The following is a 27,372-nucleotide window of genomic DNA, read 5'->3' as shown; positions in this document are numbered from 1 at the left end:
GAGGAACAATATCATAAGACATCCCACTTAGTAACTTAAACTCAAGTTACATTTTTGTGGTTTGGCTTGAATACTCTAAACTTTACCAAACTCCAATACTATATATTTACTTAGCAGCTCCTAGCAAATAGTAGTAATATAAACTTACTTGTGCATGTAGCCATCCGAGTTCCCAGTTAGGTTCATTTGCATTATGTTCTGGAACTCTGTCTCGTTGCAGCAGTATTTGAATGCCGTATTATTGTGGTGACAGCAGAAGATATAGGTTTTGTTGTCTGACAAGCGCGGGCAGTGGAAGCCAAAGTGGTATCGTCCCTTCTGGTCCGTGTAGGGCTCACAGACTCGAAAATGGGCAGAGAGAGCTGGAAGAAAACAAAAAATAAATAAAAAATATCAGTTGAAACATATTTCTACTCTCTGATGGTCAAAAGGTCTTCAGAGAAATTATAATTATAGAATGCACTGTAGCTTTACACAAAATAAACAAACACTATTTTTCAACAACTAGAAAGAAAAAAAGTAAAAGTCAGTTACTATAATGGTGTAAAGGGAAAAAGCAAGCACCATTATTAATTAATTTGGGGAATTTTTCACTTTGATTTCAACTGAAATGTGAAACTTGGTAATGAAGAGGGGTGTGAAAGACAGATAGTTTTAGATTTACATTTGTGTACTTTACCATCCACTCTCCTCAGTCAAAGCCCGACACTGACACTAAACATTCAACTAAAATTACATAAAGGCCATACCTTGTGAATAACTAGGGTGGTCTACTGATTAAGGTATTGAGCTTCAAAGCACAAGACTGCATCTGATTTACTGTAAGGTTATGCAACTCACTTAACATGTCTGTGTTCCAATTGCAAAAATAAATGTATGTAAAAAAGTATATAATATATATATATATATATATATATATATAAATAGTTCTGCCATTGTAAATAGTTTAGGGTGTTGTTAATATAAAAAAGAAGAGTATAAAATAAAGTTTGCTTGTTTGCGATTATTGTGTTATCAAGAATTAATAATGAAAGATTTAAAATCATTACCTTTTTTTTGTCTAGTGCTTCCTGACTCACCACAAAATATACCATTTACCATATCTTCATGTCTAGTTATACAAGACACTAAGCTTTTGGGGTTTCCTCTGTATAGTATTTCTGGACCTCTACACCTGCAAAACCCTAATATTTAGTCAATTTGGACCATACTGTGTGTAGGAAAATTCACACTTATGCTAGACAGTAAACCAATGGGGGTCTTCAGCAAAAATGATCATAAGGACTTGAAGTTATGCATGCCACATAAACTGATCAGAGGTTCAACCCCTAATGGGATACAAGGGGTCAAAGTTACTTCTATTTACAAACCTTTGAAAAAAAATGGGGATTGCTAACATACATTAGATTAGACTACAAAGTACATTAGATAAACTTTATTAATCCCAAAAAGAAATTAGGGTTAGGCACGTGGAAAATAGGCACATGGAGTGGCATTTTATGTCATTTCTGGGTTCCTAATCATGAATATAATAATATTTTTGATATTTGATTATTTACTGGTGGTCCTATCCCTCTAAGAGTTGAAAATGATAGTGTGTGGGGTGTTGTTTTAGACTATTTCAAAATCAGTGATTATGAATATGTTATTTTTTTAAATTTCTGATCCTTCACTAGTAATCTAGCCATCTGTGGATCTCTATCACAGGGTGAAAAATGACAAATTTCTAATCCAATCAAGAATATTTAAACTGTAAATATTTAAAATGAAGCACACATTTTAATATTCCAAAAATCTGATGCATGTATTCTTGTTTGTTGTGTACTTTTGTATCATGAATTCAATAACTACATTTCATATGAACACCCCAAATTTGGGTGTCTTATACTAATTCAGACTTTTCTATGTTTTAAACCTGTCATGAAGTATCTCCCTGGCAGTATCACGTGAATAGTGTTGCAAGGAGCAAGTTTATTGTAGGATTCCATTACCCAGGAACAAATAACACATTTTGGCCATTTTTTTGCTAATAAGTGGAAACTGAGGTACTAATAACTCACACAAACATGTGAAGAAGATGCAAATTACTAACAGAAAATGGAAAGGTTGCAAAGTGTGAGACAGATGCTCTAATCACAACATCACTACACTGATCAAACATATTTGTGACTCATTGATGAAATTGACATATTTTTAGTAATTTTACATTGAGGTCTATGGGACATGTTATCTCACAAAAATGATGATACCTACTAAACCTCTTTAACCCTAGAATTACCAGAGCTTACGAAAAAACTCATAGATCTGTCCCACCTTAAAATGCTTCTCACCTCTCCGTCAGTGTCTTTTGTTCTTTAAATGTGTTGATAAGCAGCAAACAGCAGGCAGTCTGCTATCACATCCCTCATTGGCACACAGTTTTCTCAGCTCAAGTCTGTTTACAGTACCTGCGTGTCAGTTGCTTAGAGTTGTATAGAGTGAGAAGTCAAGCAAAATGACACCTTTTATAAATACTATATTGTTATTTGGAACACTTGCATTTCATGTGTGTTCCGTGTCTACAATGATCTATGCACAGTAAACACATCGTTAAAACAGAAATGTTTTTCATGTTTTAGTAATAATTGACAAAATGTAGACATGAAGTGTATAATGTGTGAAGCCGGATTTCCAAATATCAAAGAAACACTTTCACAAAAGATACAAGTATAACAGAACAAATGCGCAACTTTTAAGTGCTGGGTCTGAGCTAACATTAAATAAAGCCGTGGACATCACGAGATCGCATGAGATAGCACAAGCACAGCTGAGAAGCTTCGATGCATGTACTCCGAGCGGCTCACGTGAACTACTGCGGAAACCCTCTGACGCTGAACAAGCCTTTGTACACATATCAATAGGAAAGCAAGGTGTAAAGCTTAAGTTAAATTACGTTCATAGACACGCTGCCACTAAATATTCATAGGCAAATCTACAACTTAATACTGGGAATGCCTGTTAAACATCTTAGATTCACGAGTACCGATTTGGGTAGTGATCACTTCAATGAATGAAACCTGTTCAAAAAACGCATTACACAATTGAGAAGGCAGCAAAAGAATATGAAGCGAGTGACGCATACAAGCATATTCATGAGTGCAGCTACTTTGGAAACAAAGCACAGTGTAAACCTTAAGTTTAAATTAAGTTCATAGACAGGCTGCTGCTGGCGTTTGTCATGCCCATGACGAATACAATATTCGTGAGATAAAAGTTTGAGAAGACGCAGGGTTTAAACGAGACTTTTGATCACTTTGTAACAAAGTTAAAATTGCTGTAACGGAGTTTAAATTGCTGGTATGCCAGGTCTGAGGTAACATTAAATAAAACCGTGGACATTGCGAGATCACACGAGATAGCACAAGCACAGGTGAGAAGCTTTGATGCATGTACTCCGAGCTGCTCACGCGAGCTAACTTTCCAGGACTAGAAAAGGTTAAATTAAGTTCATAGACACACTACCGCTAAATATTCGCAGGCAAATCCACAACTTATTACCGGGAATGCCTTTTAAACATTTTTGATTCACAAGTACCGATTTGGGTAGTGAACACTTTGATGAATGAAACCGGTTATCTTTACAACGGTTGACAAATGTGGAATATAACTTGAACACAACGCATCCTCCAAATATGAACCTGATTGAAAGAACTAATGATAATCAAATCCTTGATGACAGCAACACTCATAATAGTAACAAAACTATTACATTGACAATCATGTTACGTTATTTTTAAAATGTTTCCTTTTCTTTTTCATTAATTCTTTAACCCACTACTTCTCTGCTGCGAAGCGTGGGTATTTTGCTAGTTATTACTAAAACATGAAAAACATTTCTGTTTTAATGAAGTGTTTACTGTGCATAGATCGTTATAGACGCGGAACACACATGAAATGCAAGTGTTCAAAATAACGATATAGTATTTATAATAGGTGTCATTTTGTTTGATTCTCACTCTATACAACTCTAAGCAATTGACACGCAGGTAAACAGACTTGAGCTGAGAAAACTGTAAGCCGGTAGGAGATGTGATAGCAGTCTGCTTGCTCTTTGCTGCTTATCAACACATTTAAAGGACAAAAGACGCTGATGGAGAGGTGAGAAGCGTTTTAAGGTGGGACGGATCTACGAGTTTTTTCGTAGGCTCTGGTAATTCTAGTGTTAAGGCTTACTTTATTAATATAATAGCTGTTATCTGCAGTTCCGTCTGTGTAGTAGTGAAATGGGACAAACTTTAAAAAGCAATAAACAAAAATGTATCGCTAGCTAAGCATAGGCAAGTTATGCTCCAAAACACAGAGGTAGATCGACTCCCCACTCCTGACGTCATGCTCTCCCCCAACTTCCAACATGCTCTCTGCAGTGCATCACTACCTTCCATCTATAGTTAAGAGGCAGGTTTAATTGACTCTCAGGCAAAATCCATCATACTGGGGTATAGTGCCCCAAGTTAATCCAAGCCTTGTATCACTAGCAATATTGTCTCCATCAATACACCAATACCTCTAAGGCTATTTTACAGCAAACTCATTTCCTGGACCAAAAATAATCCCTTCCAACTACTGTCCCTATTGGCCTCTCCATCACAACATGTTAAGTAATTACTAATACACCCTACTTACTGCCATTTTCTCTCTATGTCAAATTCCTTCCACTCAATTAAATGTCTCATTTAATTAGAAATCTAGTTCCTGCTCTTAACATACTTAGCCCTGTTCTATTAATGGCAAGGATAAAGACTACATATTTCTTTGACCTAAAATTAGTGATAGAGAAGGCTGAATCTGAATCTAACAAGCAGTTTTTGAGCGTGCAGTCTTTTAGCAAAACATAATTGAGAAGAAGCAACACACCTAAATTTAACTACAATATGAGGCAATTATTGTACCTCTTTTCTTCTTTCAAAGCAGACAGGCAATATAAAAGATTGTAATGAACTCTGGATTTAAATGATTGTGAATGACAAAGGGAAGGCAGTTTATGGGAGAAAATAGAACATTCTTTGCACACACTCTTAAACTGATCATACCTCCTTTATTGTTAGGCAAGTCCAGCGGTCACTCACAGTTTGACTCAATTTATAACATTAATCCATATTTTAGGTAGCCACTGCTATATAGCTGCACCATTAGTGAGCAAATCTCTTTAAAATAACATTACAAAAATAAACTTTAAAAGATTTATTAGTGGAAGAGGACTATTCAGATGGTCTCCATCAAAATTACAGCAGTGGTTAGTTTTGTTTGATTTAGTGAACAAAAATGCCTTTATTTTTTGATTTTACTCTTGTAGTATTAATTTGACAACTACTGGCTTCAGCTAATGTAACTGGGAAGCAATAAATACAATATTATAACAGGATGAGTAGTTATTTGTATAATGCTGTTACAGAGTATATAATACATGCACACATTTGTAACTCAGTATTGAATTAAAAATAATATACATTTTGACTTAATTGATACTCTTGATTTCACACTCCTCATTCTTCAGAGATGCCCAATATTCATCTGATAGACACTATGGAGCAAAATCTATACTAAATTTAAATTTTGATGTAAAGTACTAACTGAGAGCCTGAATATTGAAAACAGCAGATGTTTAATTCATTTTATTACCTGTCTAACAAACATAAAAACAACATACAGTAAAGTCTATGTAGTTATTCAATAGGCTATCAATAATAATAAAGATTAGCATCAATTTTGCAATGTGAAGGGTGTTTTAAAATTATCACTAATATGGCAGAAATGTCTATAAAAAGTATTGTTGTAAGACAAAACCTGGTCCTTCTTGTGAAAGTAACAATTTGAAGGCCTCTTTCCATGATACTAAAGTTAGATGGATGAAGATATCAAAGCACCTGCCTTGAATAGCTGTAGTGTTCTTTTAATTGTTACATACAATGTAGACATGTTATGTCTAATTTCCATTATTCACACACTGTATCTGCAGCTTACTTTGCTACACCCAATCCAAGTATTGGAATGAGATATAAAAGAATGGATGCTGGAAGTACTTATGTTAACTATTCAGTGTAGAATGTATCCACTATAATAGAACTAATAAGAATAAAAAATGAAACACTTTAAAAGGTGAAAGTTTGAATAACAATCTGTTTCACCAGAGTTCAAATAATCTTTTGAGACTTTGGTCTGACATTCATACAAATACAATTTGAGAACTATTCCTAACTTTACAGTACCACCTGAAAATATCACATCTATTTGCTGCTCTGAGTAAAAGGAATCCACCTTTTCTTCAGTAACGCGAGTTGATAAATGATATATATGTATATTCAGCATATACACACGTTTAAGTACAAAGAAATCAATCTTCAGTACGTATGCATCCTTTTACTATGATGACAGTTCTACAGGGTAATACAATTTTAATTCTTAGTCACTATGTCATACTGTTCACCAGGTTTCAAAATAAAATTAGCTGAGAAATTGACAAACATCCATCCATTTTCTTTCCCTATTCCGGTAAGGGTGGAACTCGAACTAACTCTAGATGGGACACCAGTACATTGCAATGCATACTGTACACACACACAAACACACACACATGTATACCAGGTCAGTTTAAAAAGACATCAATCAACCTAACATTGAGGAGCAGAACACCTGTAGAAAACCAACATAGCCAATGTGAGAACAATCAAATATCACACATAGAAGTATTAAAGAGAGGTCATGAAATTAACCACCTTTCTACACTGTCATCCAATCAAGATGCAAAATAATCAAAATTAAAATCTGTGTTTAATATCAAATGATCAGCAAAATTAGTTTAATTTTAAATAATAAAAAAAATGGTTGAGAGTAAAGTAGCAGTAATGAGATTGACAAAAACTATGAAAATGTACGACTGACATCAGTAGGAAACTTACGTTTTCAAGTAATTACAATACATATCATAAATTCTGGCAATGTATTTAATGTATTAAGGACATGATCAACTACTGTTTCATTAGCTAAAAGAACAAAAATTGTAAAACAAAATACAATCAAATGAGTGACCTTTGGTAATGACATTGCTGTGTCATCCCATCTATAGAATGGACCAGGTTTATAAAAGATTTTCAACAATCTGAGCTGCAGAAAGATTTAATTACTGATAGCAGGATTGTCTTCTACTGCCTGGAATTAAAAGATAATGTTTGGGTAGGGATGCACTGAGTAATCGTATTAACCAATGTGCAGACTTTTTTTTTTTTTAATTCATGTGCATTATTCTTAAGATGTAAAAGACAGAGCGAGGTCACACGAGAGAAACACAATAGGGGCACTTCAGACCTACCCTTGACTATTAACTCGTGAAACAAGTCTAAATAAACTACCTAAAGGAGCCCGTCTCTGTCAGTTCTTCTGTTTGCTGTCAATTCATCCTTTCCCTACTCACAAATCAGCTAAAGATCAAAGAATTCATGTTGGTCTCTAATAATCAGAAACAAATCTACCAACATAGGTCACCTCTGGCAATATTCATTTAACTACCTCCCTCTTATATTTTGGATGGCACAAATTATAAACTCTTTACCGAAGTTTACTTTAGAAATATAAAAAGGGCAAAATTACAAAATGCCATCTTTATTTGTGGTGTTTCTGAGGATATACATTTTAAAAGTTTGAGGAACACTAAACATGCTCACCTGATATGGGCAAAAAGAACAAAAATGTGAAATTATTCTAAAACATTAAAGCATGTTTGTTTGTAAATACCTAGTAATAAAAGATTAGATTCCCTACTTCAGCCTCATATTTGTTTTTTTTATCATAATTCGCAATTGCTTGAACACATTGTATGCCTACAATATTAATCCCGACTAAATGTTCCAGTACTTATGGAGGGCAAAAATGCAAATATATTTAATCTTGTAAGATAAGAGTTAGTATTAAATGTATTATACAGCACATTAGATCATATAAGCATGGCAGCTAGTAACACAAAAAAACTATAACCATGTGACAGTAAAACATTATCACCAGTATTTTTTAATTATTGAAATCATCTGAATCATCACTGTACCCATGTTAGAAGTAATTATCATAGAATTTGTTTTCAAATGATGTAAATATTTTAGAATTTTTAAACTGTATTGTCTATTTTATTTTACTTCTGTCTCTTACAAGATGCAACTGAAAACTAAATCTCACATTTTCTCTTGTAAACAAGATTAAAGAAAAATTTGACCCATTCCATACTTGATCTGTGGATCTATCCATTACTTAAAACCTTCAGTTTCTATACTTTTAACTGTCCATTCCCTTGTCTCCTATCTTTAATCTTTAATTATTTCATCAGTGTGCCTGTCATGCTGCTAGCTTTTGTTGACTTTCTTTCTAAATCAGTTCACTTCAATTACCCATGTTGTTTCAACTTTGAAACTGTATTCTGACAACGTGATTTATATTTTTCTTTGCATTTTTACTTGAAAACCCTGCGATTACTGTCACCAACAACATCTTTTGAATTACATACACACACAATTGCATGTATTTCATATGTGTTTGATGGCTATTTATTCTGGTATCTGTACAGTCGTACATCGTCATGTCAGTTGTTTCTGTGAAATCACTCATTTGCTTGCAGATCACTCTGCTCACAATGTGCCATCTTGCGTGTTCTCTTCACGTAAAACTGATGTGGGTTGTGCACTTTGTATACTTACAACTTTACAAGTATACAGTGAGACACTTGGTACACTTTGTGCAGTACTGCGTCATATGTTACAAGTAAGGGTAGATATACTCATCAGATGAGTTGCTGTTGAAATGTTGATGACCTTTAAATGTAGTTAAAGTCAAAAGAACCCGCCAAGCCTGGAATCAAATTTTTGCTGCTGATGTAACAAATATATGTACTAGATATTATTTCCTACTTGAAGAAAAATCAAATAAATAGCCAGGGAAATAAAAAGTGACTTATAATGTGATCCTTTAAAAAGCAATGAGAAGAACGTTGCTGATGACAATTTGAACACATCACTTTCCACAGTGCTGGAAATGGACATTTCCCTTTCTCTGCGATTATACAGTATGTAGGCTCACCTGCAATTACTGTATCATAAGGGACATTTTACTTTCAAGAACTTTTGCAAGACCCCTCTGCTCTCCAAAATTGTTTATGTACATATTAGCAAAAATTTTACTCTTACCAAGTTGCACATGACAACAAAAGAGGGAGTACTGATGGTTATTTTTTCTACTTAAAGCACAGGCTTTGCATATCAAATAAGCTGCTTGTTCAAAAGACAGTGCTTCTGTGCTGAACTTCAAAAAATGAGGTGGGAGCTGTTAGCCCAGTGTAAAAGGACACAAAAAATGGTCAGTGAGACAGACAGACACTGATAAAGTGCTGAGCCAGTGCAAAATACATAAGCAGGGAAAAAAAATATCAATCCAGTGCACTCATTTTTGGTGCATGACCCATTTAGACTGTAAAACTGACAGTGCACAACATTACACCCAGTCCATTATACTGCCTTCCCTTTATCTACACAATCTGTGAGATATGTAAACAATGCTAATAATAATGCATTTTATTTATAGGGCACTTTACATTAGCAGTAAATCTCAAAGTGCTACATAAAAAGTTTAAACAAAGTCAAAGCAAGATAAAAACAGAGATAAAACAACAATAATTATAGCATTCTTGTTAATAAGCTTTCCTAAATGGAAGAGTCTTTAGCTGTTTTTCAAAACAGCTCACAATCTGCTGTGTTCAGAGAGCCCCAAACCTCAACACGAACACACCAAGACAGTCCCAGATTCAAATAAATGGCTGTTTATTACACAAATACCTTATAAAAAGCACAAGTTATCTCACCTCCAAACACCTCTCTTCTCTCCACTGCCCTGTTCTCCTCCAGTTGAGAATTGCTTTTCCTCGTTTCAGCTTCAACTCACCTGGACAAGGCAGTGTGGTACTTTTTATTGAGGACCTGGGGGTACTTCTGGTGCCAAGGCCTCGCCCTTTGGAAGCTCTTCTAGATCACAGGGAAGTCCCACATAGCAGGGAGTACACCTCCCTGCAGCACCCTAAGACTGCTGCAGGGTTGCACTGCTGGACTACAATTCCTGGCATTTCCCGTTGGTTCCTGAATGGGTACTGATATCAAGGGCCTCTGCCACCTGGCGACAGAGGGAAATAAACACTCCCCCATTGGCAGTCCTTCCCTGTCCTTCTCTTCTACATATGTCTGGTCAGGACACCTGTCCATTCATATGAAGCTTCCCACCCGGGTAAGGAATCATTTTCTCTATTGGTTGGGATTTCCTTTTGGGGAGCCTTGCCTGGGTACAACATCCTTCCCTCTCTTGGCTGGGATGCCTTTCTGTCCACTCGGGGCCTCCTGTCCAGAATAGGTATCTTTTTATCTGTTTCTCGGGAGACCTGTCCATCCTGTGTGCCCCATACACCAGATAACTGAAATTCTTTGGCTTTTTACTAACAAATGCTGAAGCATATGTGAAGTTTTTTGTTTTTTTGACTGAAAACGCATGCTAACATTTCAGATGAAAATATATATAAACAATGTATGCTGTATGCCAAAAAATAATTTATTTTTACATTCACTCCAGCTGTATTTGGCTATTGGTGGCTTTAGGGAGTGGGGAAATACGGATGCTTAATTAGGATGCGGAGCCAATGGGCCATTAGTGAGAACAAAAGGATTCAGATATCACTTGGCATAGCCGTAGCAATTAGAATACTGAAAAAATGCATGGTGGTTCTAGAGTTAAGTGATTAATAATCTGAAAAGTATTTTGGTAAAAAACGAAAAATGTAAATTTTGAAAAAATGTTAGATTGGACTACAGGTGATTCTTCCCAACACTATCTGCCCAAATCGGATGACTTTCATCCAAACCAAAGTCTTATTTGATGTAATTTCTTGTGTTTTAGTATTTTAATTAAATAAGCACTGCAGCACAGTGTTTGCAGTCACAGACATTAATAATGCCATGAGCTTTACTTGTTAAAATTCAGACAGATGCTTATTGCTGTCATAGCTTTAAAGACTTGTCAGTTTCCACGTTTTTGTGTCATTTTAATGTGTTTGCTTTTTAACCTGCTTAATTTTTTGGTCAGTTTATTTCCTTAAACAGCTGACTACTAACACTCTATAGCCATCTTACTTAGCAACATATTTATCTGGATATCAATGAAAAGAATATTTAGAATCAAATCAGAAAGACATATTAAACAACATGTTGTACATTTAAAATTAAGAAGTGAGATCATTTTTAAACATCTTGCAAAACACAACTCTCTCATCTGATGCAATGCTGAAACATCCCCACATTTTTGAGTTGTTTGGTCTTTGACCTTGCACCATATTTAAATTCTCCATCAGACAGGGTCAGGTTGGGGACCATGCACTGGTACAGTATATCACTGCACCCACCATATGATGAAACAGCTCAGTATCCTGGATGGCAACCCCCCCAGGCAGACAATTGGTCCAATCCCACCCTCTAGAAATGACCATCAATCTGCCAAAGCCAGGTGTTACGTGGGCAACCCCTTGGCCTGGTCCAGCTGCTCATGCCAGCCATGATATCTAACAACTTTGAGGGGATCCCACGAAGTCTCAAGATGTCACACATGACAGCTGGGTCAACTGAGTCAAACGCTTTACAAAAATCAAGAAAGGCTGCAAAGAGACTCTAACAATATTCGTGCTTGCGGTCCAAAAGAACCCTCAGTGCAAAGATGCGGTAGAGACTCCCTCACCGAGACATCACTCACTGCGGTCGAAGCATACACTGAGACAACAGACAAGGCACCCAGAGAGGGCCTTAATCGGAGTCTCATAATACGTTTGTTGAAAGGAGTGGCATTGGACAACATCGGAAGGAACCTTCTTTTCCATCTGACCAAATCTCAAACTGCGGTTAATGTTATTCTTGATTAATGTGATGCTGGCTAATATTTTATGAGTGACAGTAAGACGGAATTCCTCCCAATTTGACAACAAATGGACGACATTGCACAGATTGGCTGGGAATTTCAATGTAGGGTTTATAAAAATGGTATGATCATCATGGACTACCTGATTTACCGTAACATATCTTTATAATCAATGCATTCACTGACATTTTCCCTATAGCAACTGAAAAGTAAATACTGCGTAAAGTCAAAACTAAAAATATAAAAATACAAATTCATACATTATGATATCATTGTCACATGAGCTACTGATTGCCAAGATAATTCGAGATATTTTTATTTAAGCCAACGTTTTGAATGGACAATTATAGCAATGTTCAAAACAATTATGGTAAGAATGAAAAGCTTTTTTGTTTATCATGAATATATATGGAGCTTCATTTAAAACCTAATAATCTTGCTATCAATACAAGGTACAATGAATGCAACTTACAGTGATTTATCACATTATTGCATTCTTAAAGCATGCATGAATTGGGTATTTGTATTTCTCAACAAATTCCATAATGGTATAAAAGTGACAATAATGAAAGTTTTATTTGCCTGGAAGGCACAGCGGGATTTTTCCACTTTATTAAGTTAAACCATGCAGGATTTTTCAGCAAGAGGCAGTCACATAAGTAAATGCGAAAAGTCCTAACCTAACAAGACAATTGACTGATAACACAATTTGTTAGCAACTATTATCAGTAATGGAATATGGGAACTTTTTCCCAAGACCATGTGGTAGCTGTGAAGAGAAACCAAACTAACTGAAGAGAAACCAAACTAACTGTGTAGGAGTGCTGCTGCGCTCCACTATTCACATAAAAACAAAACAAAAAAAACCTGTTAGAAGCTAGTGGCAGACAACTCTTCATTGTAAAGTCATCTTTTCCCATCATCGTTAAGCAGAACCCAAGCATAGATGTTGACACATTAACAGGGAACATAAGTTTGCCATCTCTGTGTGGATTACACCACATCATAAGAAAAATCCTATTTAATATGAGTTGTAAGTGCTGGGTTGGACCGTAGCCCGGTAAGGATGGCGTAATTGAACAACAGTATGGAAGGAGGTATAGACGGGTTTGGGCTCAATTAACATCCCATGTAAAAAGACAGATAAGTGGACAGTAGAGGAGAACTGGGATATCAAGAGCAGTTCCTCCCCCAGTATAATAGGTGGCAGTGCTCTGCTTGCGTACACCCAGTAAGGACACCTGCAGGCATTTATGAGAATCTGAGTTCAAACACAAAGTGTTTCTTCCACTTTGGGCCTCTATTGTCCTCAGGGAAAAGCTCAAATGATGCAAGGTTTACAAACTTTTCATTTACATTGAATGGCTTTTTAAATGAATGTCAGTCTTGGTTTTGCAGTGTGTGTAGCACTACCAAGTAGTCACTAACTACTGTGGTTAGCTTTGAAAAGGATTGTTACTTAGGCTAAATATGTCAGATCCTACTTCAGCGAGTTCAGCTGAAAGCAAGGTGTCAAATCCTCACTTGGGAGTATATACTGGAGAACATAAAAGGAAGAATGAAGGAATTTGCCAGAGTCAAATCTTCTTTGTCTCATGGCAGCTAGAGGTTGGTTTTATTTTACAAAGGTAACATGAAACCATGATTAATAGACAGTGATACTATTGCCATCAAGTTTGCTGAAATTGTCCAAGGGTAAATGTACTTTTCTGCTCTGAACACTTTGTCACTCTCTTAAATTGACTCTTCACAAGGTTTCACACTCTGTTTCATCTACAGAAAAGGCAGTTGCAGCATCATTTAGCACCATGATGCAAATGTCCTTGAATCCTCTGCCTCTCAAAGCTTTTTTTTCCCTTTGGCAAAGATCCAAAAACAAAATTCTCAAATCATTCCTGCAAATAAATGATTTAGCCATCAAAACATGCTCAACACCTGAAAGAGAATGACAAGAGGCACAATATATTTAGAAAAACATATTTTGAATCAAACCTTTGCAGCATATGTAATGTTGTAATGTCTGGTACAAAAATTAGAGGCAAAGGATACTGGGAAAAAATGACCTTCATTTTCTGAAACTAATGTTAAGCTGAGGATGAGCAGTCAAAGCTGTCGCTTGAAAACACTGTATTCTAATATGTGCATATCCTTCTCCTAAAATGCAATGCATTATAAGCATAGTGAGTTAAAGGCCAAATCAAGATCATTTGGGTTCAGCTGGTTTGAGCTGCCTAAAAAAGGAGGTGAGAGCGGAGGAGAAAAGGGCTTCAGAGAGAAAGCGAGAGAACAGAGTGGATGCAACTTGTTAGTCACAAGAGAGGACACAGGGCTATCTGGGAGCTTCCTCTGTAAACTCCACAACTTTCCTAAAAGGCCTCTAGGGGGGGGTGAACTGCATGTGAGCTTTGATTTTCTCATAATGTGCATGGTTACAAGCTGCTAATAATTAAAGTGACTTGTGGGAATCTTGACCGTCGAGTCACGGATGGTAACTAAAGCGGATTTCCTGATGACTTTTAAAAAACAGCTGGATAATATGTTATTAACAAACCAAAAAAGTTATAGGAATAAATGGCATTGTCTTTTCTGTGTAGTTTATGTTCTTAAAGCTTAGAATCAAATTGCCACTTTTATGCCATTTATGATAATTAATTAGAGTGTGAGCTCACAAACACACACTAATTAGGTTAATAAAAATAAGGAAAAAGAAAACAAATGCTAAAAAAGTGAAACAAAATGCTGAAAAATAAGTCTGACTGTCTCCTGAACCCTCTAAGTTAGAGCAGAATTGACCCTGGCTGCTTACTTCACTACTCGTCCCTTCTTTGCACTTCAATTATAGTGTCTTCAACTTAACCATTTTATATGAATAAATGACACCTCAAATATCCTTTAAACTTTCCTTTTAATAAAAAATAAATCTGCCAAAAAGAAATCACCAAACTTTAATGGGGTACCAAATAATAATATTAATTATAGGGAGGCATAATGATGGAGTAGGTAAGACTTCTGCCTCACAGACCTAGCATCCTGGATTTAATTCCCACAACTACAAGGTATCTGTATGGAGGCTGCGTGTGCTCCCATGTCTGCCCTATTTTTTCCCCAGGTGTTCTCATCCACATGCCTAAAGACTCATGTCTCAGTTAGACTGGTAGTTCTTAATTGGCCATGACAGTTGAGTACTGCCGGCAGGAGAGAGAGGTCAGGAAACAATGTGGGATGAAAATAAATGAAGTGTTTGTCCCCTCCTTACAAATGCAGAAAAATATAATCCATCCATCCATTTTCTAAACTAACAAAGTCACCTTATGTCATTATTTACATTATGTATTTGTCAACCAATGGGGAAATCCTGACTATTTTACATAGTGAAATTATGGGCACTAGGACCCCTGCAGCAAAAGAAGTTTTCACCACCCTATTATCTCCCTTTTTTCATTTCAAGATCTGGGACCCAAAGACTGCCACAAACAACAACCCTGCAATGGGCCAATCGAGTCTCTTTACAAAATGTATTTAAACACTAAAATAATTAAAAACCCTTAAACCTCCCTTTTTTCCTTCTCTTTTGTTTAACTAGGTAATCCTCAAAACACTCAATCTGCCCTACAGTCTTTAGCCTAATCCTCCAGAAGACCCACTCTGGCGTTCCGGCCATCCACTTGAAAGCCATCCTCCTCTCAAGGATAAAGCAACAAGAAATAAAGGAATGGAATTGTCTAAACATTCGAATCAGAGCTGCCAGTACCCAATCAAATGCAGTGTCGATTTGCAACTGTCCATGACTCGGCCTCCTGTATATTAATACTAAACTTATAACCAGAGGCTTCTTGCTTCCTCAAGGAAAGCCATACCAGCTTCAGCTCCTGGACCATTTTGTCACAAACCTCTGGAAAATGAATGTGTGTTCCTGGCCCCACTGTAGCCACTGAAAACTCTTCTAAGACATCCTGCAAGAGTTTCTTTCTTTCTACTTCTGTTCTTTTCCTTTAGTGCCAATCAAAACAAATCATTCAAAATGTACTTAAAAATAGTAAGTTTAAAGTAGTTGCAGTTTAATAATAAAAAGAAAATCAGAAATATGGCACTTGTTTTCCATTGTCCTTAATGAGAAAGGATACCAGCTTTTATTTTCTATAATGGGGGTTTGAGAGTGAATTGGAACAAGCAGCAGAATGATATTTTAATGGTGTAGGTGAATGTTTCAAAAATATGTTTTTAATACTGTACACCTGTTGTTCAAAAAACAGAGCTGTTGGGTGGAAAAAAAATCGGTCCCAAACTGCAAAATGTTTCTGGAGGCACATGATGCTATGTGCTATTACAGTCAAATGTCTGGTTTTGTCTTTGAATTAACAATTTTCTCAAATTCAAGTGAATTATATTTGAATACATTTTATCTGACAGCCCTATTATGCTCTGCTATAATCAAATTCTTTAGATAATTCAAATAAAACTCCTGCTAAAACTCATACCTTCTGCTAAAAAAGGAACATTAGATCCTGGGTGTTCTAGCTTGTCTATCAAAATCCCTTTGAGTGTTATTTTCTTTTATTGTGTTGATGCCATTTCAGTTAGCATAGGCACCACCATGTTCTTTTTCAGTGCCATTCTCATCTTATATACTGCTTATAAGCACAGTTTGTTCCCTTATGAAAGATGCCCATGCACAGATCCCAGCATCTTTGATGTATTACTATTTATCTCTTTATCTACAGAAGACTTTACTGTTAGAAACGTTTGCATTGTTTCTTTGACCTTCATTTTATGTTTTTACGTATTAAGTTTTTCCTTTCTTTCATTCTCTGCTTTTTGACCTTGTGCCTGTTCCCTGGCTAACTGCTTGCCTGCTCCAGTCTGGTGCTTTCATCTTCTGCTTGTTATTCTTTAAAAAACCTACCTCAATTACTTGCTCTGTCTGAGCTATATTCCAGCCAAAGCTAGGATTGGTAAATGCTGAAGCTGATACAGAAAGGGTGCTTGAAAGATTTCAGCAGTTGAAATCTAACCAGTGGTTACTGCAGTAGCAACTAGAGGAGCATTCTGTTCTCTTAGGGAATGTTTTTGGTGAAATCCATGACTTTGCACTGAAGGTTACAAGAGGCTCTTTGGAACAAACTGCTATTTGTTCCATAACGGTATGGAAGATCTTGATCCATTGGTACCTATGAGGGCAGGTCATGTACCAACGAAGATAAAAGATGCATGAAGTAAAAATGATGCTATTACATTGAATCTAGGCATTTAATAATGTACTGTTACTTTGTGTTGATACATGAGGTTAGTTTTGTTATGTCTAGTTTTTAAAATATATGTTACTTGCATTGTGTATATTGAGCCAAAGGGGAATGACCACATGTTGCTGCAGTTGGGAATCTACCCCCAGGGCTATTTTACAGCTGAATAAATGGTTGCTTTGGCATTGAGGTTGTTTTTGTCTTTTGAATTATGTTTTATTTTTCTGATTTGTACTCAGTAACCTCAATTCAAGGTACTGTTAGATTTTTGGCTTTGTTCACTTTTGTTTCCTTTTGCTACTGCCCTTTTTTTTAGTGAAATAATTTTTAATTTCTTCAGTACACATTTTAATAATAAAGGAACTATGTTGTGTTTATTTGTGCCAAATGTTTTCACGTTTTGTTCTTCTCTCCTTTTGATATCTGTGACTTTTAACCCTGTGTCCCACTGTTGGGCTTGTGCAGGTTATAAGCATTTGGCCATAAAATAAGCAGGAGAGGAGTGAAGGACCAGAATATCCATTTCGTTCATTATCTAAAAGATCATATGAATCTCACATACTTGCCAAATGGTAGGCATTTAAGAGCAAGACAAGCCAGTTGGTCTCTATGCTTAGCAGTTTTAACTTTATTACTCCTTCTAAAGTGGGAGATAAAAATGTAAATTCAGATGCAATCTTCTGTCAGAGAGTGATCTGGAGCCTGAATACGTAATCCCTTCTGAGAAGTTTGTTGCTACTACCAGTACCGGATTTAGTGAAGGAAATCAGAAAAATGAGACTTGATTAGACCATTCCTGGAAGTCTTCTTGCAGGTCTTCCAATATAATATATATCTGATTCTACATGACAAAAAGTTCTGTTCTGGGGATATGAGACTAGTGTGTACCGCTAACCCCGGGCGAACACTAAACCCCGAGTTACAGCATGATTAGAAAACGGCTAGTATAAAGCAGTTCAATATCTAAAATCTATTGGGCAACATGACCAACGCTCGTCCTTATATTGACCCCCACCACCAGTCCCAGCTTAGCATTAACAACAAGCCATATCAGCAAATAAAGAAGAAGCAAAAGAATAACAGAGATATTATTTTACATATATAAAGAAAAACAAACAAACAAATAAATACATCGCAATCAAAACCCCCCTTTCTGGTTTAAACGCGCAATGTTCATAAATAAGAGAAACCAGTTTGTCCAAATGGGTTTACTGTCCTTATTGTTCAGGGCAAAGAGAAACCCTACTGGAATACGTCAGCCGTCGAGCCGACAACAACAAAGTTTAATCCTACCGGTCCAAGATATTCGTCAGCGAAATCAAAGAAAAAGAGTCTGTCTTCAGAGAAGCATCTCCCTTGTGTCATTGAGTCTTCAAAAAAAAAAACAAAAAACTTCTTGTTCAAGTAGATACTTTACTTGGCACTGCCTTGTCTCTTCTCTTTGCTCCACCACAAGATATCTCCCTTTCTCCCCTTTTCCGGTTTTTAAGTTTTCAACACCAACCGCCCTGACCGAGTTATGACCTCCCCCTTAAAGGTGTATTTACAGTATCCTTCTTCCCTGCAATGCACCCTAAGAGGCAGCAAACTGCCCACAGAATAATAGCACATGTGGCATCCGCTACAAGTGGAAGCATAATCTAAAAACACTCAAGCTTACCTTTCAATATGTCTAGCTGAATAACTGATAAAGAATATACAAGAATTTGAATTTGCTTGTGAAATTTGTAGTAGGGATGATACATTGTGAAGTTGCTGTGTACGATTATTGTAGCCCATACAACTCACTAGCAGACTTTGGTAAGCAATATCAAGGACATTGCTGAAAACAGGTCTCCCTCAGAAGGACACAATACCATCCTAGTATTTGTAAACATGTTCTCCAAGGCTGTGTAGCCTATCCCACTGAAAGAATTACCAAAAGTTGAACAATTTGCTTGAATTTTTATCTAAGGGCAATATCAATTTCATTAAGTTTTTATCCTGTATAACTTCACACCAGAATCTCATTTTTTCCCAGTTTTGGTTAATAACATTTATGCTCAGGTTGGAATAGAAGTGAATTTGATGAGGCTACCATTCTCAGAGTAATGCTCAGACTGAGAGAGTTAATCATAGACATCTCAGATGCATAGTAAAGATTGTCAGTCCAACTGGAGGTAGTTCCTTTAAATTGTCAGAATTTGAATGCTTTGATCACTACAACTTACAGATATTTCACCATCTGAGTAAAAATATAGCACTAAACTCACTCTCTTATTTGTAACATCCACAACTTTGCACTCTTTGACTTTACTTTGTTTTAAAGAATTTACATCAAGGTTGGCAAGCAGTACAGGAGAACTTGTTAATGGTGAAAACCTCACTCAAGACTTTTACTGATCAACTGTATCAACAAAAGTTTCTTCAGACTACAACGTCCAACAGAAGATATGGCTTGCTATACAACATATTTATCTGAGAGTTCATTTTCAGAAACTTAAATTACATTACTTTGGCCCTAATTCAAATGTTATAAAGGTGGAATCAGTTCATTATAGATTGGTATTATTTGATCATTTCAGAATTCATACAAAGTTTCAAATCTCCAGATTTAAACCTATGCACACCTATCCATTGTTTTATATTTTAGAACGTTTTAATTCTTTAAATTGGATGGTGAACAGGAATTTGAAATTCATAAGATTTTGGACTTGAATTTATATTTTCTGCATTTAAGGAGTTACAGGCCACAGAATTGCTCTTGGGTACTGGTTTCTGACATTCATATATCATGTCTTTTAAGGATGGGTGCTCTGTCATGAATTTGGGTTTTGGACTCTCATGAATTCATTTTTTTGTAGAATTATTGGTGTTGTTTCAGTTTTTACATTTTATTTTATTATTATTATTAATTATTATTATTATTATTATATTACCCTGGCAATGCATTTTTGTTTAGTATGGGTGTAGCCATGCGAGTTATTTTTTTCATGGCTGCGGCAATTTTGTTTATTGTTGTCATGTTTGACAGTTGATCCTGTTACACAGAAATCTTGAGACAGTTTATGTCATCACACTCCTCCTGTAAAACATGGCAGAGCACAGCTTCTAGCATTCTTGCTTTGGGCCCCTTACAATATTTCTGTATCTTTGTTAATACAGAGGAAGCAACAAAGCACTTCCATGAAGATTTTAAGTGTTTGACTTTCTTCCTTTTACCTTCATTTCGTGCTTTTATATACAGTATTGGATTTTAACTATTTGTTTTATTTTTCTTCCTTTATCTCTGTTTTGACTTTCTGCCAAAATATTAGGGTTTACATAATCCCCTGCTTTTGATGGTTTTGAATCATTTAATTTCATTTTTTAAACACAATAGAACAGAGTGTATTACTGATGCATCACAGCACCAACAATGCCATCCATAATCTTTGGGACAAAGACACACTTTACCTTGATTTACCCCTCTGCTCCAGAGTTTAAAATTACAAATCAAACAATTCAGACGCCCCTCCTTGAACCGTCACCTTATCGTGGTGGAGGGGTTTGCGTGTCCCAATGATCCTAGGAGCTACGTTGTCCGGGGCTTTATGCCCCTGGTAGGGCCACCCAAGGCAAACTGGTCCTAGGTGAGGGATGAGACAAAGAGCGGTTCAACAAACCTCTGATGAAGAATAAAAACCTTGGACAACGTTTTCCCTTGTCCGGACGCGGGTCACCAGGGCCCCCCTCTGGAGCCAGGCCTGGAGGTGGGGCTCGATGGCGCGCCTGGTGGCGGGCCTGCACCCATGGGGCTCGGCCGGGCACAGCCCGAAGAGGTAACGTAGGTCCTCCTCCCCATGGGCTCACCACCTATGGGAGGGGCCAAGGACGTTGGGTGCAGTGTGAGTTGGGTGGTGGCGAAGGCGGGACCTTGGCGGTCTGATCCTCGGCTACAGAAACTGGCTCTAGGGACATGGAATGTCACCTCTCTGAAGGGAAGGAGCCTGAGCTAGTGCGCGAGGTCGAGAGGTTCCGGCTAGATATAGTCGGACTCACCTCGACGCACAGCTTGGACTCTGGAACCAATCTCCTTGAGAGGGGCTGGACTCTCTACCACTCTGGAGTTGCCCCCGGTGAGAGGCGCCGAGCAGGTGTGGGCATACTTTTTGCCCCCCGACTCAGAGCCTGTGCATTGGGGTTTACCCGGTGGACGAGGGTGGCCTCCCTCCGCCTTCGGGTGGGGGGGGAAGTTTCCTGACTGTTGTTTGTGCGTATGCACCGAACAGCAGTTTGGAGTATCCACCCTTTTTGGAGTCTCTGGAGGGGTGCTAGAGGGCATACCTTCTGGGGATTCCCTCGTTTTGCTGGGAGACTTCAATGCTCACGTGGGCAATGACAGTGAGACCTGGAAGGGCGTGATTGGGAGGAATGGCCCCCCCGATCTGAACCAGAGCGGTGTTTTGTTATTGGACTTCTGTGCTCGTCACGGATTGTCCATAACGAACACCATGTTCAAGCATAAGGGTGTTCATATGTGCACTTGGCACCAGGACACCCTAGGCCTCAGGTCGATGATCGACTTTGTGGTGTGTCGTCGGACTTGCGGCCATATGTCTTGGACACTCGGGTGAAGAGAGGGGCGGAGCTGTCAACTGATCACCACCTGGTGGTGAGTTGGCTTCGATGGTGGGGGAAGATGCCGGTCAGACCTGGTAGGCCCAAACGTGTTGTGAGGGTCTGCTGGGAACGGCTGGCAGAGTCCCCTGTCAGAAGTAGCTTCAACTCCCCCCTCCGGCAGAACTTCAACCACGTCCCCGAGGGAGGTGGGGACATTGAGTCCGAATGGGCCATGTTCCGTGCCTCTATTGTTGAGGTGGCTGACCGGAGCTGTGGCCGCAAGGTGGTCGGTGCCTGTCGTGGCGGCAATCCCGAACCCGTTGGTGGACACCGGTGGTGAGGATGCTGTCAAGCTGAAGAAGGAGTCCTATAGGACTTTTTGTCCTGTGGGTCTCTGGAGGCAGCTGATAGGTACCGCAGGCCAAGCGAACGCTGCCGGTTGTTGCTGAGGCAAAACTCGGGCATGGGAGGAGTTTGGAGAGGCCATGGAGAACGACTTTCGGACGGCTTCGAGGAGATTCTGGTCCACCGTCCGGCGTCTCAGGAGGGGGAAGCAGTGCAGTGTCAACACCATATATGGTGGGGATGGTGCGCTGCTGACCTCACTGACGGGCGTTATGGGTCGGTGGGAGGAGTACTTCGAAGACCTCCTCAATCCCACTAACATGCCTTCCAATGAGGAAGCAGAGCCTGGGGACTCTGAGGTGGGCTCTCCCATCTCTGGGACTGAAGTCACCGAGGTGGTCAAGAAACTCCTTGGTGGCAGGGCCCGAGGGTGGATGAGATACGCCCGAGTTCCTTAAGGCTCTGGATGTTGTAGGACTGTCTTGGTTGACACGTCTCTGCAACATCGCATGGACATCGGGACAGTGCCTCTGGATTGGCAGACCGGGGTGGTGGTCCCCCTCTTTAAAAAGGGGGACCGGAGGGTGTGTTCCAACTATAGAGGGATCACACTCCTCAGCCTCCCTGGAAAAGTCTATTCGGGGTTCTGGAGAGGAGGGTCCGTGGATAGTCAACCTCGGATTCAGGAGGAACAGTGTGGTTTTCGTCCCTGGTCGCGAACAGTGGACCAGCTCTTCACCCTTAGCAGAGTCCTGGAGGGTGCATGGGAGTTTGCCCAACCAGTCTACATGTGTTTTGTGGACTTGGAAAAGGCATTCGACCGTGTCCCTCGGGAATCCTGTGGGGGTGCTCGGGAGTATGGGGTACCGGACCCCTGATAAGAGCTGTTCGGTCTCTGTACAACCGTGTCAGAGCTTGGTCCGCATTGCCGCAGTAAGTCGAGCCCGTTTCCAGTGAGAGTTGGACTCCGCCAGGGCTGCCCTTTGTCACCGATTCTGTTCATAACTTTTATGGATAGAATTTCTAGGCGCAGCCAGGGTGTTGAAGGGGTCCGTTTGGTGGACTCAGGATTGGGTCACTGCTTTTGCAGATGATGTTGTCCTGTTTGCTTCATCAGGCCGTGATCTTCAGCTCTCTGGATCGGTTGCAGCTGAGTGTGAAGCGGCTGGGATGAGAATCAGCACCTCCAAATCCGAGCATGGTCCTCAGCCGGAAAAGGGTGGAGTGCCCTCTCAGGGTTGGGGGAGAGATCCTGCCCCAAGTGGAGGAGTTCAAGTATCTCGGGGTCTTGTTCACGAGTGAGGGAAGAATGGAGCGTGAGATCGACAGGCGGCTCGGTGCGGCATCTGCAGTGATGCGGGCTCTGCATCGGTCTGTCGTGGTGAAAAAGGAGCTGAGCCGTAAGGCAAAGCTCTCAATTTACCAGTCGATCTACGCTCCTACCCTCACCTATGGTCATGAGCTATGGGTAGTGACCGAAAGAACGAGATCGCGAATACAAGCGGCTGAAATGAGTTTCCTCCGCAGGGTGTCTGGGCTTTCCCTTAAAGATAGGGTGAGAAGCTCAGTCATCCGGGAGGGGCTCAGAGTAGAGCCTGCTCCTCGCATCGAGAGGTGTCAAATGAGGTGGCTCGGGCTTCTGATCAGGATGCCTCCTGGACGCCTCTCTGGTGTGGTGTTCCGGGCATCCAACCGGGAGGAGGCCCCGGGGAAGACCCAGGACACGCTGGAGGGACTGTCTCCCGGCAGGCCTGGGAACGCTTGGGATTCTCCCGGAAGAGCTGGAAGAAGTGGCCGGGGAGAGGGAAGTCTGGGCCTCTCTGCTTAAGCTGCTGCCCCCGGGACCCAAAATCGGATAAGTGGAAGAGGATGGATGGATGGATGGACAATTCAGACGCGATTAAAGTACACATTGCAGACTTTCATTTAATGGTATTTGCATACATTTTGATCATTAAAACACTTTTAATACATTGTTCCCCCATTTCATGGGACTAAGAGGTTTTGGACATAGAAATGGTAGGTATATTAAAGCAGTCATATTTAGTACTTTGCTGCATATCCCTTGGTCAGTGATTCATAGACATCACCAGCTGATGAGTATCTTCTATGGGGATGTCCTACTAATTACCTAATGCAGCCATATTCAGCTCCTGCTTGTTTTGGGGGCTTGTCCCCTTAAGTATTCTTTTCAGCATATGGAAGACATGCTTAATTGGATTTAAATCAGATGATTGGCTTGGCTATTCAAAAATTTTCCATTTTTTAGCTTTGTAAAACTCCTGTGTTGCCTAAGGGCTCATTTATACTTCACGCTCAGAACGCGTACGCGCCCGCATCATGGCTGCCACGCGTTCCCAGCGTTCATTTTGCGCGTCCTCTGAACAGGTCCTCAGAAATTAGCGCGATGCGTGCACGAGTTGCAGTACCAGCAAAAAATCGGGGGGCGCAGTGTGCTAAAAGTCAGAACGTGACGTCAGTGTGTGTTTAGTATCTACATGTGACAGAAAGCCTTCATACAGATCCTACAAGATGAATGCTTCGATGTGGTGAAGCAAAATGCAGACATACAGATGCATTCGTGGTGCTTTTATATTCAAGCGTCACATATTCCCGATCGTAATGACACGATACATTTTGAAAGTTTCACATACCATATTTTGTGCCGTCTTTTTTTTTTTTTTTTTTTTGCAACTGAACAGCAGCAACATAGCTGCTGTATAGCGCTGTTTTGAGCCACTGAGAAAAAAATAAAGGACACAGTGAAAACGTGTATTTTGTGATTAAAGTGGAAATTTCGACTTTAATCTCAAAACGTCCACTTTAACCTCGTAGTTTACTTTATCATTAATGCAGACCATCGTAAACGTCATCTCAGTTTTTAATCGCTACGAGCTTCTTGGACCTGACAGCAGCGGCAAACAGCAATAGATCACCACACAGAACACGACATGTATGATATTCCAACACTCTGCGCATTTAGAATCTTTAGATTTGTACTTGATACCACTTTCATGATGAAATTAATTAAAGTGTGTATGTTACATTTTACATAACTTCGTTTAAATAATGAATATTGTTAATTACACACATGGGGGGAATAATTACACACATGGGGGTTTCACAGTGGTGGAGCGATAGCACTGCAGTCTTGCAGAGAGTTGCTGGTATTTCTTGCTTTTATTCCACACTGTGCTCTGGTTTCCTTCCAAAGATATGCAGATTTGGGGATTTGGTGCTGCTAAAATGACGCTAGTGTATGCAAGTGCTTGTATTCACCTTGCGATGAACTGCGGCCTCGTCCAGGGATTGTTTCTCACTCGTGCCCAATGCTTGCTGGAATGGACACATCCCTGGATTGATGGATTTCATCAATAAACATAATTTTCAGAGATATTGCGGTAAGGTGTCATCAGAATTTAATGAGTGTTCCAGGCAATGCACAACACAGAGAAACCAAACATGTTCTCACCGTGATATCTCACACTGCCACCTGGTGGATTCCTCCAGAGTTACGTAAAGTACGCGCGCAAGTATAAACACTACAACGCTTGCGTAGCAGGAACATCCGCTGCAGCATGCGTCTCTGGCCTTAGCATCATGGCTGGGTTCATTGTCTTCTTGTACAATGATGCACTGTCCCATGAGTTTGAAGGTATCTTCTGGAACTTGAGTAGATGTTTCTATACACCTCAGAATTAAATTTGTGACTGCTGTCAACAGTTACATCATCAGTGAAGATAAGTGTTCCAGAACCTGTGGCAGACATACATGCTCAAGCCATAACACCCCAACTCTGAACATGTTTTACAGATGAGGTAGTATGCTTTGGATCTTGGGCAGTTCCTTTTCATCTCCACACTTTGCTGGTGCCATCACTCTGATTCAGACTCATCTTTGTCTCATCTGTCCGCAAGAGCTTTTTCCAGAATTCTACATCATTTTCACAAACTGTAATCTGGGAATCCTGTTTTTGTGGCTAATTAGTGATCTGCATCTTTCAATGTGGCCACTGAATTTCTCTTTGTGAAATTCTCTGCGAATAGTAGTGTCTGACACATAAACATCTGTCCCCTAAAGAGACTGTTTCTGATCTGGCGGACGCTAGTTGGGACTTTTACTTTACCATAGTGAAGATTTGTCTGTCGTCAGCAGTGGAGGGTTAGGGTTTGGGTTCTCAGTCCTTTAGCAATTAGTGAGTTCACTAGTGAAATTTTTTTTCTTCTCCATGAAATTCCAGTCAGTTGATTTAGGTAATCTCACCAAGGTCTCTAATGGGTTTAATTTTGTTTTTCAGCCTCATAATGTCTTCTTTGACTTTCATTGACACAGCTCTTGTCCTTATGTTGAACAATGGCACCTACAGACTCCAAAGGTAGTCTGTAGGTATACTGAACCCTAGGTATCTTATGGTTGCACTATTGAAGCAATGAAACACACCTGAGTAATCACATACACCTGCAATGCCAATTGTTCCAAACACTATGGTGCCCTGAAATGTGCGGAACATACGGAAATATTGCAATTTCCACATGGTGTGACGGAAATGTATGCAAAAACCCTTAAATTAAAGACTGCAATGTGCACTTTAATCATGTCTAAATTGTTTGAGTTGTAATTTTAAACTGTGGAACAGAGGACTAACTCAAGTAAAAATGTGCCTTTGTCCCAAACATTCTGAAGGGCACTGTACAAGCTGGTGTCATTGGCCTTTATGTAAAGACTATTTGAAATCTATGCATATACTGAATCATTTTTACTGGGAGCAAGCCTAGTACAATGAAACTATTTCAACCTGGATGCATTATGGTAAATGAATGGGGTGTAAAACCATAAATTAACAAACTCTTTAGCATTTTACTGCCAAGAAAAATGCCCCCTCTCCGAAAATGAATGCACTCACAAAAGCAAAACTAAAGTGTACTATTATACTAATACAATAGCAGGGTTGCCTGGCACTGCTGGAGGTGTATTAAAGTGTAAGTGAGTACCTAAATAAATTCCTCACATATCTTATATATAAAAGTCCATGCGTGGAAATGTGTCTGTCTATCCAGCCCGGAAGCTACAACATGAAGCTCAAAGAGCTGGCAAGGTGGACCCAAGTTAACGAGTTGGAAGAAGAAAGAAGTACGAGGCAACAGCATGAAGCTGAAAGAAAGTGACTCCGCTGCCAAAGTGAAAACTCAGGAAAGACAAACTTGTGAGAAATTTGCTTAGCCACAGATAGACAAAGGGGGTGAGC

The 27,372-nt window shown here is 39.2% G+C and overlaps 1 protein-coding gene across 6 annotated transcripts in view; it reads right to left on the bottom strand.

Moving 5' to 3' along the window:
* LOC120533710 (protein shisa-like-1a) overlaps positions 1-27,372 on the bottom strand; it is a 434,490-nt gene that overhangs the window by 244,863 nt on the left and 162,255 nt on the right. For all 6 annotated transcript variants that reach the window (XM_039760617.1, XM_039760622.1, XM_039760621.1 and 3 more), the window contains exon 3: positions 149-362. In XM_039760617.1, coding sequence (XP_039616551.1) covers positions 149-362 — 214 coding nt within the window. The remainder of the gene's footprint in view (positions 1-148; positions 363-27,372) is intronic.

The sequence above is a fragment of the Polypterus senegalus genome, chromosome 8, assembly GCF_016835505.1.
Source record: "Polypterus senegalus isolate Bchr_013 chromosome 8, ASM1683550v1, whole genome shotgun sequence".
Classification (NCBI taxonomy): Eukaryota; Metazoa; Chordata; class Cladistia; order Polypteriformes; family Polypteridae; genus Polypterus; species Polypterus senegalus.
Note: the sequence above shows the minus strand (reverse complement) of the source record. Positions and strands in the feature narration are given on the sequence as shown.